At 30.8% G+C, this 14,176-nt stretch overlaps 1 protein-coding gene across 1 annotated transcript; it reads right to left on the bottom strand.

The window, feature by feature from the left end:
• Positions 1–4,698: 4,698 nt before the first annotated feature.
• Positions 4,699–5,525, bottom strand: LOC111993337 (probable calcium-binding protein CML27). Its single transcript, XM_024025181.2, has one exon. The coding sequence runs from the start codon at positions 5,421–5,423 to the stop codon at positions 4,878–4,880; it is 546 nt and encodes a 181-aa protein (XP_023880949.2). The 5' UTR covers positions 5,424–5,525; the 3' UTR covers positions 4,699–4,877.
• Positions 5,526–14,176: the final 8,651 nt, after the last annotated feature.

Here is a 14,176-nt window from a genome sequence, read left to right as displayed (position 1 = left end):
CAATATTTTTATATTGTATGTGAATTTTGACAAATCTACCATTAAATTACATTTTCTTCTTATTTCCTCCATTCTTACAAAACTTTCAGAAGATCAAAGATCAAATTTTTGTCATCAATCAATTAATTTTTTAAATTTCAAGTTTTTGTAGTCTAAAATCATGCATAAAAAATAAGTTTATGAATCGAATAATAAATAACATCCAATTGACATGAAATTTGACATGTGTGTTAAGAACATAAAGAACATATAATTTAACAGTTAGTTTTTCAAAATATGTAGGCATTTAATTCTTTTTAGTGGGAGTTGTAACCAAACTTTATCATTTCGATAGATAGGATTGTGTAAAAAGTCATTTTTTTCTCTTGCACACATCACACATCTCCTTATAACTTACCATAATTGACACAATAAATTTTTATTTGGATCACAACTCTCTTTTACTAAATTTGGATTTTGCTAGACTCCACAACGATAAAAGCCTTTAATTTTTCGGCCTATGTCACTAACGTGTCACAAATCATGTCCAAACATAATAACGCAATGACAAATAGAGAGAGGGAAAACAAACCCATTACTGCAACAGCAAAAAAAAAAAAATTGTTGTACACCAAGTAGTAAGGTTGTAAATGAGTCAAGTTTTGTTGAGAATTGAATGTTTGACCTCAACTCAAAAACAAAAGTAAAATATTCAAGGTCACCTCAAGTTCGAACCAAGCCTACAAACAATGTTCTAACTTGAGGTTGTAAAAAATCCAAAAGCTTGAGCTTGGCTTGACTCAGCTTGATTTGTTAGTCAATCCAAGCTCAAACTAAATATCAAGCTCAAACTCAAGATCCAACACAAGTATATTATTAAGCCTATTTGGTTTGGATGAGCAATCCCAACTCCTAATTAATCAAAGGTTTAGTAATATATGAGTTTATTTTTCAAACTCACATCAAGCTTACTACCAAGCCCATTAATGCCCCTATGCTCGAATTTTTTGTTTATCAAGCCCTATGATTCACGAGAATGTTCATAAACTTCTTCTGTTTTTTTAGCATGACCTCGATTCATTTATTAGACAAGCTTAAAACTAAAGTTCAAGTTTGGCTTAATTATAAACAATCAAATATAAACAAGCTTTTATTGAGCCAAGTCCGAGATGTTCATGAACAAATTAGTTCATTTACAATTTTACCAAATAGTGGAAAAAATATTTTTGAAAAATGTCGCTATGAAAATGTTAAGATGGTAGCTTAGACAATACTCTAACTTACAAGGTAGCCTAAGCACCTATAAATACCTCAAAATGAGAGAGAAAATGGGCAAATTCCATTTTCGTGCAAACAAAGTAGCATTTTGCCCTCTTTCCCAAACTAATTAGGGAAATGCCCCTCTTTTAAAAATCGATTTTCTCAAAATCGAGTTAAGCCCTATAGTGATGTTTTTAAGAAGTCTATAGTGATGTTTTAAGGAATTATAGTGGCGTTTTGTAACTCGAGCTCCATGAACTCAAGTTATAGGTAAAAAAAAAAATTAAAAACAAATTGCCTATAACTCAAGTTCATAGAGCTCGAGTTACAAAACGTCACTATAAGTCGTTAAAACGTCATTATAGGCTCTTTAAAACACCAATATAGGGCTCCAAAAATTTTTTTTTTTTTTTTAAACTCGATTTTTAGAAAATCGAGTTACAAAAGAGGGGTATTTCCCTAATTAGTTTGGGAAATGGGGCAAAATGCCACTTTGTTTGCATGAAAAGGGCATTTGCCCATTTTGGCCCAAAATGAGTACTTTAACTCCCAAGTTAGCTTAAGCAGTTATAAAGCTAACATCTAAGTCTCTCCCTACAACATGAGACAAAGCTCAAGTGACCCTTTAAAGAGCTTCCTTTCTCTTTTGCTAAATAATTAAGAAGAAAGAGAGGAATTAGTGAAAACCTTACAAAGTACAAGTCTCAACCCCCCCGCCGCCCCCCCCCCCCTCCCCCCCCCAAAAAAAAGTAAATGTTGATAGTTAATTACTTATCACATCTATTGTGTATTTACACTATATGAACTAATGATTTGTTAAAACATAATTTTGAAATATTTATGCCAAAAGCTTGTAACTTAATTGGCATAGAGTAGAATTTCTATCTTGTATTAAAAAAAAAAAAAAATAGCGAATAGCCAATTAACAGCAAGCACGCTTGAGAGTAGAAAGGAAGAGCAATCAAGAGGAAATAATGCTTCACATTATATTCCATTTTACACATTCTTTATTATTAATTTTTTGGATAATTCAAAAGTTGAAAGACGAGATTTGAATAAAGAATGTCTTCATTTAAAAAACCAAGAAGTGATAACCAATTGAGTTACAAGACTTTTGTTGTGGCAGCTACAATTGGGTTAAAGCAAAAGTTATTACTCTGCTTGAATCACCCCACTTTTTCTAAAAAAAGAAAAAGAAAAAATATTTTGTATTATCCTGTGAATATTTTCCAAACACAATTGAGGAAATTCGAATAGCTGATTTTTCAATTACCTATTCTTTCTTCTTCTTCTTCTTTTTTATTTTAAAAAAGCAAGCACATTTAAATAGTTGGCTATGAAATCGATCCAACATATGATTTTTGGTAATCTTGTCACACCCTCCCTGTGAACCATTTATCGATCTAGAGTTCAATTCAAAATAAAAAAGAAATTGAAGAAGTTTCAAAATTAAAATCATGAGTCAATAGTTTTTGGGTAAATTACAAATTACACCCCTAAAATTTCTTTGCATTTTACACCCTAAAGTTTTAGAATTTGGATTTTATCCCCTAAAGTTTAGGGATGATTGGATTTGGCACCCTAACATTTTAGAATTTGGATTTTAGCCTCTAAATTTTAGGAGTGTTTGGATATTACATCCCTAAAGTTTAAGGGTATTAAAATTTTACACCCTAAAGTTTCAGAATTTGAGAGCGTAAAATTCAAATACCCGCAAATTTTAGAGGGTAAAATCTAAATTCTCAAACGTCAAGATGTAAAATTCAAATACCCCAAACTTCAGAGGGTAAATTCCAAATTCTGAAACTTCAGGATATAAAATCCAAACATCCCCAAATTTTAGGGACATAGTTTGCAATTTACCCTAGTTTTTTTTTTTTTTTTGTTAGCTTAACTTCTACATTTTTTTATAAAGGTGTTCGCGGTACAATGCGATGTGGTTTTAGGCTATTTTTAGCACCGTACTTTGCAGTGCAGTATAGTCAAAACCATAACCACATCACACCTCATTTTTACGGTCACATGTGCGATTTAATACAGTTTAGAGTTTAGCCAAAATCATAACCGCACTGGACCTCATTTTTGCAATCACATGTGCGGTATATAAAATGCAGTTTGAAGCTAATATATTTTTCAAATTTTGAACTTTTCTTGCCTAATCAAAAACTGATTTTTCCCTGTGTTTTGAACCAAGTTTTAAACTATTGAACTAGTTTTTCTTTATTTTTGGCTGATTTTCCTAAACAAAGCTTATTAGGATTATTAAACTATTAAAAAAAACTAAGATTATTAAACTATTAATAATATATCTAATATTAAAAAAATGAATATATTAATACATAGAGAGGTGCAGTACAGTGCAATTTGTATAATTTTCTTATTATAAAATTGCATACTACACTGTAACATGCAATGTACTATTATTTGCGGTACGGTACAATTATGCCATTTTACCAGCAATTTTAATGCGGTTTTTGTAGTTAGTGAACAACCCTATTTTTTTACGTTCAATTCTCTCTTCCTAAAATTATTGAAAAAAAAATCCATACAAAGTAAACCAAAAAAATAAAATTTCATCACTAAGGTTTAAATAAACACGATTTGACTCAAAAGCTGATGATAACTGAATAGAAAATTGTCCCACACACGCACTTTCATAGAAAATTTGTCCCACTCCCACCCACGCACTTTCAAAGATGAGGCAGCATCCCTATAGCCTATAGGCTTTTAGATTTACCAGATTCCTGAACCAAATCAGTCATCGCTAACACTGTTTGACGCACCAGATTCAAGCATGAAACTTCATTAACCACTAGACCCCAATTCACTGAATTCTTTTTTTTTTTTTTTTTTTTTTTTTGTTTGCTAGGTAAGTGTTTATGCAGGAGATGGAACCCCTGAGTTGATAAGTCCCGTAAAGACCAGGTTCCACTAGGCCAGCAGGCCCGGCCCCAATTCACTGAATTCAGTCTTTATTTATTAACTCAATTCTATATTATAGACAAAGACTTGTTGTGAGGTTTTGCTAACAATAGAAACTTATAAACGTTACTGGTACCCCCTCCTCTTAAAGAGGACCACCACTCGTTGTTTACATTGCATAGAATCCAAATTTGTCAAATTAAATATGGGTCATGCTCACGAATCCGGTTAGTAATTACTTAATAATTTATTTTAAAAAAATTTTGTCATTATTTTTATGAAAAATTTAAAAAAATATATTTTCAAAACATTAATTACGTTTTTTTCTTATAAAAATGTTTTAAAATAAATTATTAATCGATGCATTAAATTATTGGTTACCATTTTTCATTAAATATTTCTTAAAAATATATATAATTTAAAATTTTCTGACCATCTGTTTCTCAGTCAAACCATTTTATTTTATTTTATTTTTTCTAAAAATAATTATATTTCTCCGATATTAAGTAATGAACAAAAATAAAGAAAAAAACGAAATTTAGAGAAATTCTTCGATATTTGACAGGATATTTTCTCCGAAAAAGTAACATTTTACCTAGAAACAAGCAGTAATTAACGAAGACGTTGTTAAAAGTACAGAACAACAACCACAACCGCATCATTCGCATTTGACAATTTAAGAGGAAAATAGATCAGAAAAAGAGAAAAATGAAAACCTAGAGCGGCGAGGCGTTGCTGTTACTGGCGTTGGCGGTGTTCATCATCTTCTGGAACTCCTCGAAGTTGACATTTCCATCACCGTCAGAATCGACGGATCTAATCATCCGGTGGCAATCTTCGACGGAACAATTCATGCCCAAACGGTTGAGGACGAGGTGGAGCTCGGAGGCGGAGATGAGGCCGTTCTGGTCCTGATCGTAGAGCTTGAACGCGTCGCGGAGCTCGGAGGCTCCGCCGTCTTCTGCGGAGCTGGAGCGGCAGAAGGCGGCGAACTCGGTCAGGGAAATGAAGCCGTCGTGGTCGGAGTCGAGCTCGTCCATGATGCGGCGGAGCTCTTCTTCGTCAGAGAAGGAGGAGCCGAGGGAGCTGAAGACGGCGCCGAGCTCCGTCACGGAGATCTTGCCGTCGCCGTTGGTGTCGAAGCGGTTGAAGACTTTCTCGACTTCCTCCGTGCTCTGGTTAGAGAGGGATGATGGTGATGGTGATGGTGATGATTTGTTTTGGGCTGATGAATTATTCAATGGGGCTGAATTGGTTGCCATGTTTTTGGGGGGTTTGGTTATTGAGATTTGAGAGCGAGTAGAGCGTGATTTTGAGAAAGAAATCAGAAACAGAAATCTGTTACTGAGAGAAATGGGAGCGGTTATTGGTATTTATAGACCAAGAATGACAGATGAGCCGCGTATGACTAGGATGTTCGTATTTATTTTTGGCCCCCACACTCCCCATATTTAGTTTCCAGAATAGTACCACTGACAGATTTTTTTTTGGAAAGGATAATTTCACAAAATATTTTAGAAATTATTAACATGAGGAATGGTTACTAGTGATTCAAAAAAAAAAAAAAAAGAAGGAATGGTTATTAGAGCATCCACAACAGATATGCCAAATGCCAAATATTTAGCACATTTGACACACCAAACACAAAAATAGAGCTTTATTAGATGTGTTAAATGTTTCAAACTTTTACAATATGCTACAATAACGTTGCATCTTTGACACAGTACAGACGAGAATGGCAAATGTGTTTATTATTTTTTTATTCATCTTTCTCTCTCCTTCCATCACATATCTCTCTCTCTCTCTCTCTCTCTCTCTCTCTCTCTCTGGTTCTCTCATTGCCCTCTAGCCACGCCGATCTCGCCATTGCCAATATCGCCACGTCGGTTGCAAACTTCATTTTTGTTTGCCATGTGTCATGGGTGAGATTTGCTCGCCGTGGATGGTGGGCTTTGCTCGCCGTGGGTCTAGGTTTTGCCATCGTGGGCATGAATTTGTTGAATCGATATTTGAGGCTTGGTTTGAACGGGTTATGGGTTGTGGATCTTGGCTTTGGTGGTCAGTGGTTGTAGGGTGTTTGGGTGGCTTTAGATGTTGGTGTGGTGGGTTTTAGGTGTTGTTTTGGTGGTTGTTTGGGTGGTTTGGATTGGTGGATGTTTGGGGCAGTGAGTCTTTGGGTGTTGGTTTGGGTCGATGTTTGGCCAAATCGATGGGGGTGGCAGCGGTTTGGACTTTTGGTGGTGGTTCGGGTGGCTGTGGGTTGTGATTTGGAGACAGTGGGTTTCAATTTTGGGTCAATGGGTTGGGATTTAGGTGGGGGTGGTTGGTTGGTTCAATTTTGGTGATTGGTAAGTGGTGGTGGTGCCTAAGCTTTGGTGGTAGGTGGTTGCTAGTGGCCGTTGTTGCGGCAGTGGTGGTTGTGCCGTTGTTGTTGTTGTTGTTGTTGTTGTTGATGATGATGATGATAGGGAGGAGTTAATATTATTTTAATGTTTAGTAAATATTATTTTAATGTATAGAATTGTAGGATAAAACATCTGATAAATAAGATATTGTAAAATGATGTGGTAAAATAATAAAGTAAACTTTTGGTGTGTCAAAATGGCATTTTTTATGAAACATCTACTACGGATGCTCTTAGTAAGGAAAAAACAATTTTTCAATATTTTTACAAATGGTTGATATAGTCAAATTCTTAGAGCATTTACATTAGTCTATGTATAATAGAAAAATGTGCAAAATTTACACAATTTTACCTAAAAATGACCCATTTCAATTTGTGTATAATTGTGTGAATTTATATGTTTGCTATAGTGACTATCTAAATTTACACTGACACTTCATTTTTCTATTTAGTTGTTCAATCTTTCTTTATATATCTCGAGAATGAAGGAAGAGAGTAGATGTTGATTGTTGTGCGTGAAAAAAGAGAAACAATTTAAAAAAAATGAAAAATTGATATTTTATTAAATATAATATAAAATAGATAATCTGATGTGGGGTTTTGAAAAGTAAGTATATAAAATAGGAAAAAAAAAAGTTCATATGCTAAAATAGATAGGAATTTTTTCATGAATCGATGTGAATGCTATTACTGATTCTCATATGTGCCTATTGTTAACATTATTTTTTCACTTATCAATAAAAACTCGCCACATAAATAGTTTGTAAAAATATTATAAAATAGTATGTATTTCTAGCAATTTATAGTAAAAATAATTATGTTCATCGTAGGCCTAGGAGAGAACCAATAAGAATTTGTCATATCAATTCAATTTGCCCACAATAGTTTTTCAAACGTATGACATTTGTTTCATGATGATTGCATTTTATCATCATGTTAAGACACAAATTAGTTTTGAACCCAAATTTCTTATTCGATAACAAGAAACTTTACTAGTTGAGTTAATTAGAACCAATTACAATCTCTTTTGTTCTTATAGACATTTTCTTAATTGAATTATTCTTACTAATTAATTGAAAATTTTTGCGGGCACAATAAATTCTCACAATATTTACACAACCACCTTGTTTTGAATTGAGAAAGGTCTATTTGTATTTTGTAATCCAACTTTGATTTATGTTGGATTGACATATCAGTTCGTTGTAAAAGTATTGTGAGATTTTCATACACGTAGAAGGACTCTAGTTAAAATAAAGATATATAATGAGTTGAAGTTTGTTGACAAACTTTCAAGATATTTAAAATGAAAATTATTAATTTTTTAAAATTATTTTATTATCTATATTTGGTTTTTGATAAAAGTTTAGACTTACATGATGTATATTTATTATTAACGGAAAAAAAGGTATTTTTTTTCTTTTACATATAATTTTGCATTCAAAATAAGTTTATTTATTTATATATTTACAATTTAAATATTTTATTGAATTTATGTATGATTATTAACGGAAAAAAAGGTATTTTTTTTCTTTTACATATAATTTTGCATTTAAAATAAGTTTATTTATTTATATATTTACAATTTAAATATTTTATTGAATTTATGTATGATTCTTAATTAAGCCATACAAGAGCATAAACAGGTTCAGCATAGAAAGAAAATATTACATAAATATCTTTATTTTTTGTGATAATTTTATATATGGTAGGGTTTTCAAAATTTTAATTGGTTTGTTGTTAAATTATTAATTAAATAAAATGAAGTCAAAATTAAACTAACTGCTGTTTTAATTTGAAATTTTTAATCCCTATATTAAAAATATATATCAAATTGGTCCTCTCCTTATATTTTGATTAATTAACTAGATACAAAATGCTATTTTTAAATTAAAATGTTATAAAAACCTTTTTTTTTTTAAATTGTTTAAATTTTTTTTTCTTTTTTACTCTCATTTTCTCTTATTTTCTAGAAGAGTTTTGTAAACCAAGGTAGTTGATACCGTACTGTACTGTTCGGTATTTAATTTATTACTAGTAGGTAAATCGATTCAGAAACACCTACAAAATGTACAACTTTGAATTTTGTTCACTATGGAATTGAATCCGCCTTTTTGGGAAAAATTGACCATTTCTACCAATAAATCTAAACCGAATAAAATAAAATTCGTCACTCACCATAACATCCTTGGTTGCCACCGCATTGCCGATCGCACCATCCTCTACTTCTTCTCGCCCTCACATTGCTCCTCTCCTCTTTCTTCTTCCTCTTCTTCATTTGTTTCTTATTTTATGTTTTACTTTTACAATCCTTTCCCCTTTGATTTTTCCACCCGAGCCTACCTCCAAGTGATACATAGATTTAACTGCCAAGGTTACCCCTAGGTGAGACACAGGGGCGGCACCAAAGCAAATTCAGGGGGTTCAAATGAACCCCCTGACTTCAAAATAAAAAGCTATATATATATTTTTTTAAAATTAGCTTAATACTTTAATTTTTTTTTTTTTTTGCACACTCTGACTTAAATTTTACACATCTTTATTACAAGTATTTTCGACTTTAAGAATAAAGAGTAAGTTTTTTTTTTTTTTTTTTTTTTTTTTTTTTATAATGTTACGTATCTGTGTAAATTATGATGTGTGTGGATGTTTATATGTACAATATAAATATAATATAACTTTATATAATTTAATAATTAAGAAATAGAGATTTTTTTTTTTTTAACATGTGTGTGTATTGTTATCATATTATAGTAACTTTTTGTAATAAAGTTAGTAAACTTCAAGAAAATAATTGTAAAGTTCATGATTGTTCAAGCATTACCACCGCACACCTTTGGTGCGATGGTCACTCCACAAGTATAAGTGCTTGTGGAGTGTGGGGGGTAAGAGCCGGGGTTCAAGTCTCTAGGAGGGAGTTTCGCACATATATACACTTAGATTAAGTTAGAATAAAATTTTTGTCTTGTATAAAAAAAAAAAATTTTTTGATTATTCAAGCATTTAATTGGTTAAGTAGACTTGTCTAAAAAAAAAAAAAGTTAAGTGGACACAACTGTATAAAGATAAAAATGTTAGACAAATTTAATAAAATAAAATGATCATAGACTCATAACTACCCACATTAGTAATAAATATTCATAATGAACTATCATGTAACATTCAAAATTTGAAAACTTGTAAAATAAAATTGTAAAACTTTATGTATTAATTTTTTTTTTCGATAATTTAATATATTCAAGTTCTCTTTTTATTAAAATTTTGTAGTGACCTTCCTAAACAAAACTCTTGGAGCCATCACTGGTGAGACAGACTTAAAATTTTAAAGACTTTATATGGATTAGTGATTATCATGAAAGGGTATATTGGTATTAATTGGTACTAAAATATTTTATTAACCAGACCAAATAGAAACAACATTTGATACAATATTGAATACCATGGTTTTGCCCTCATGGCTATGCTCCTCTGTGAGCTTCCTTTGTCATTGCCAGTCACCTTCTCATTACTGCCAATTCTCCTTGTGACAGTGACAGTTCTTGTTTCTTGTGTCTCGGTCCGATTGGATACAACTTATTTTTGTTAAAATTGAAAACTGAAAACACTATAGCAAAATAATTTTTAAATGTGTGAATAGTACTATTGGTCTTATTTTTAATATTTTCTTTTAATAAAGTGGTTATGGGTCCTATGAACAGTGTGTAAACAGTAATAACTAATAAAAGTTGTCTCCAAAAGCTGAAAGCGTGAAAGAAAGAAAAAAAAAAAAAGAGAGGCAAAGGCCAACGCAATAATAATTGCTATCCAAACCCACACTCTATATCATCTTCGCTTACTCCATATTTTCCTCCTTCAAGGTCAATATGACAATTATCTTTCTTGGCACCCAAAGGCAAAGCCCTCTTTTATTCTTTAGCATTCCACGAAGCAATGGCAATTTTTATTGATGCCAGGTTGTTGTCCACAACGACGTGGGGATAAACCTTCAGATCTAGGGGCTTGTGTCATTGGTTTGCACAATCATGGGTTTTGTGTATGATAATTTTAGTACCAACTAAAAAGTTAAAATTATTTATAAATTGTGGATGTTTGTTTATCATTTTTATATAAATTTATTATTTAATAATTATTTATGTGAACAATTGTATTAAGAGTTGTGATTTTTATCTATATTCCTATTAAACTGCTAGTGATTTGGTTTCTAAAATCATGATCTATCATGAAAATTGGGTTGTGTGATTATTTAGAATGAAATGCATTTACCTTCCACTTAAATAATTAACTAACAAAAATCTAAAGAATGATCATTTTACTCATTTTCAGATTAGAATTTTCAAATTAAAACAAGAAAGATTCAATTTGATTTAAACACAATTTAGGAGATGTTTATGCATTTTAGTTATTAAATTAACTCTATCCATATTTTTTTTTAATGCAACGATTTAAAATATTTGTTTATTATTTAATATTCTAAAATTTTTAAATTGGCAAGTGGTGACAGATGTTGTGTTGTTACTTGGCAACGTGGAAAAAAGCACCTCACACGGCTTAGACACGGCTTTGACGCGTTTTTACATTTTCCTTTCTTTACTCATCAAAAGAAAGAATGGGACAAGACCCGTGCAACACGTACTTGTGATTCCAAAGGAGTATTTGTTTTTTTGGGAAATGCTACAATTAAAAATTATCTTATAATATTTTTATAAAATATTAATATAGCTAACTTTTTATTAGTTTTTATTTAGACTCATCATTAATATTACATTTTTATTTATTAATAATTACTCACAACATCAGTAATTTGTAAAAAAATTTTAAAAGAAATTTTTTTCCCCTTTTTAATTCAAAAGCAAAATAAATTGCTTTAACTAAATCAACACCTGTCACTTGGGTCTCAAATTGAATGGACTAGTAAGAGCATTCACATTCGGAAATGCTATCCTATCCCATTTTACCATCTTAATAAATTATTTTATCAATTATATCATACCATTTTATAGCATACCTAACCTTCTAAAACTTTGCTATTTTACTATTTTATTAAAATATTTTTTTTGATATTTTTTTATTATTTCTTTCTCACAGTCACTTTTTTCAAATTTAGCACGATTCTCACGGTCTCATTTTCCTTGACATTTTATTAAAATATTATTTTTTAATCTTTCCAACCGTCTTTTTTTTCAACAGTGATTTTGATTCCAACGGTCACATTTCTTTTCTTGGCCTTTTTCATTTCTTTCCAACAATCTTTTTTTTTTTTTTTTTTTTTTTTCAAATTAAAACAAGAAAGATTCAATTTGATTTAAACACAATTTAGGAGATGTTTATGCATTTTAGTTATTAAATTAACTCTATTCATATTTTTTTTAATGCAACGATTTAAAATATTTGTTTATTATTTAATATTCTAAAATTTTTAAATTGGCAAGTGGTGACAGATGTTGTGTTGTTACTTGGCAACGTGGAAAAAAGCACCTCACACGGCTTAGACACGGCTTTGACGCGTTTTTACATTTTCCTTTCTTTACGCATCAAAAGGAAGAATAGGACAAGACCCGTGCAACCACGTACTTGTGATTCCAAAGGATTTTTTTTTTTTTTTTTGTTGGTAACGTTACCATTATAAATTATTTTATAATATTTTTATAAAATGTTGGTATAGTCAATTTTTTATTAATTTTTATCTAAACTCATCATTAATATTACATTTTTATCTATTAATAATTACTCACTACATCAATAATTTGTAAAAATATTTTGAGGGAAAATTTTTTTTTCCACTTTTTATTTCAAAAGCAAAATAAATTGCTTTAATTAAATCAACACCGGTCACTTGGGTCTCAAATTGAATGGACTAGTAAGAACATCACATTCGGGAATACTATCCCATTTCATTTTACCATCTTAATAAATTATTTTATCAATTATATTATACAATTTTATAATATACTTAACATTCTAAAACTTTACTATTTTACTATTTTATTAAAATATTATTTTTTGATTTTTTTTATTATTTCTTTCTCACAGTCACTTTTTTTCAAATTTAGCACAATTCCCAGGGTCGCATTTTCCTTGGCATTTTATTAAAATATTATTTTTTAATCTTTCCAACAGTCCTTTTTTTTCAATAGTGATTTTGATTCCAACGGTCACATTTCTTTTCTTGTCCTTTTTCATTTCTTTCCAACAATCTTTTTTTTTTTTTTTCAAATTCAACAACTATTCCAAACAACTTACCATTTTTTTTTTTTGAGAAAGAACCTGCCAAATATAAATATATTCAAACTTGCCTATTTTTAAAATCAACATACATATAGTATGTGTTTGGATCTAGCGTTTTTGCGTTTTGAATTTGTGTTTTTCTCTTTTTTTTTTTTTCTTCAGCTAGACAAGTTTTAAGCGACAAAGTTACTGTTTACACACTGTTCAGAGGACTTACAACCACTTTATTCATAAAAAAAAAAAAAAAATGGGCCCCATGATACTATTCACCAATTTAAAAATTATTTTGCTACGGTGTTTTCAGTTTTCAGCAAAATAAGTTGTATCTAAACGGGTTTATATATTCCATCAAACCTACCAAATATCAATGTAAAATCCACGTACATATTTATAGATGCATCCTACCAAATATCAATGTATTCAACTTGCCAACTTTAATGATCCACACACACACACACATAGAACTTGCCATTTTTTTTTTCTTTCTTGGAAAAGAACCTGCCAAATATCAATTTACTCAAACTTGCTAATTTTAAAAATCTACATACATACATATATATGCAACCTGTCAAATATCAATGTACTCAACTTGCCAACTTAAAAAATCCACATACATACATACATACATACATACATATATATATATATATATATAGATGCAATCCACATACATAACTATCAACGTTGTCTTTAGAAGACTTGAACATATATCAAATTACAATAAAACACCACGTACATAACTCTCACACTTAAATTCTTACAACTCCCCTAGTAATTGCCATAAATGCTCAATGAGGTTTGATTGGAGTTAAGAATGAATTTTATGGTCTCGAATACATTGATGGGTTTCAATGAACTCCAAAAATTTATTTGTGTGCTCTCGTGACAGTTGTATAGTAGGATTGTCATCAATTTGCTCATAATCTAATTCTACCGCTTCATTTACATCTCGCTCATCCTTAACGATCATGTTATGAAGAATTACGCACGCTTTCATGATGTCTTGGAGCGTTTCACTATAGAAAAATCTTGCAAGTCCACGCACAATTGCGAATCTTGCTTGAAGTAGTCCAAATGCATGCTTTACATCCTTCCTATTCGCCTCTTGGGCTTTTGTAATTTTTTTTTTTTTTGGGTCCTCATGGAGATGGAATTGTTTTAACAAATGTTGACCACTTCGGATATATGCTATCGGCAAGATAGTATCCCATTGTATACTCATGGCCATTGATTGAGTAATTAACTGCAACAGCACGTCCTTGTTCGAGCTCAGAAAATTTAGGAGACCGTTCTAATATATTAATGTCATTATTTGACCCAGGTAACCCAAAAAATGCATGCCATATCCAAAGATCAAATGATGCCACTGTATCCAAAACAATGGTTGGC

This window comes from Quercus suber, unplaced genomic scaffold (assembly GCF_002906115.3).
Source record: "Quercus suber isolate HL8 unplaced genomic scaffold, Cork oak 2.0 scaffold_196, whole genome shotgun sequence".
Classification (NCBI taxonomy): domain Eukaryota; kingdom Viridiplantae; phylum Streptophyta; class Magnoliopsida; order Fagales; family Fagaceae; genus Quercus; species Quercus suber.
Note: the sequence above shows the minus strand (reverse complement) of the source record. Positions and strands in the feature narration are given on the sequence as shown.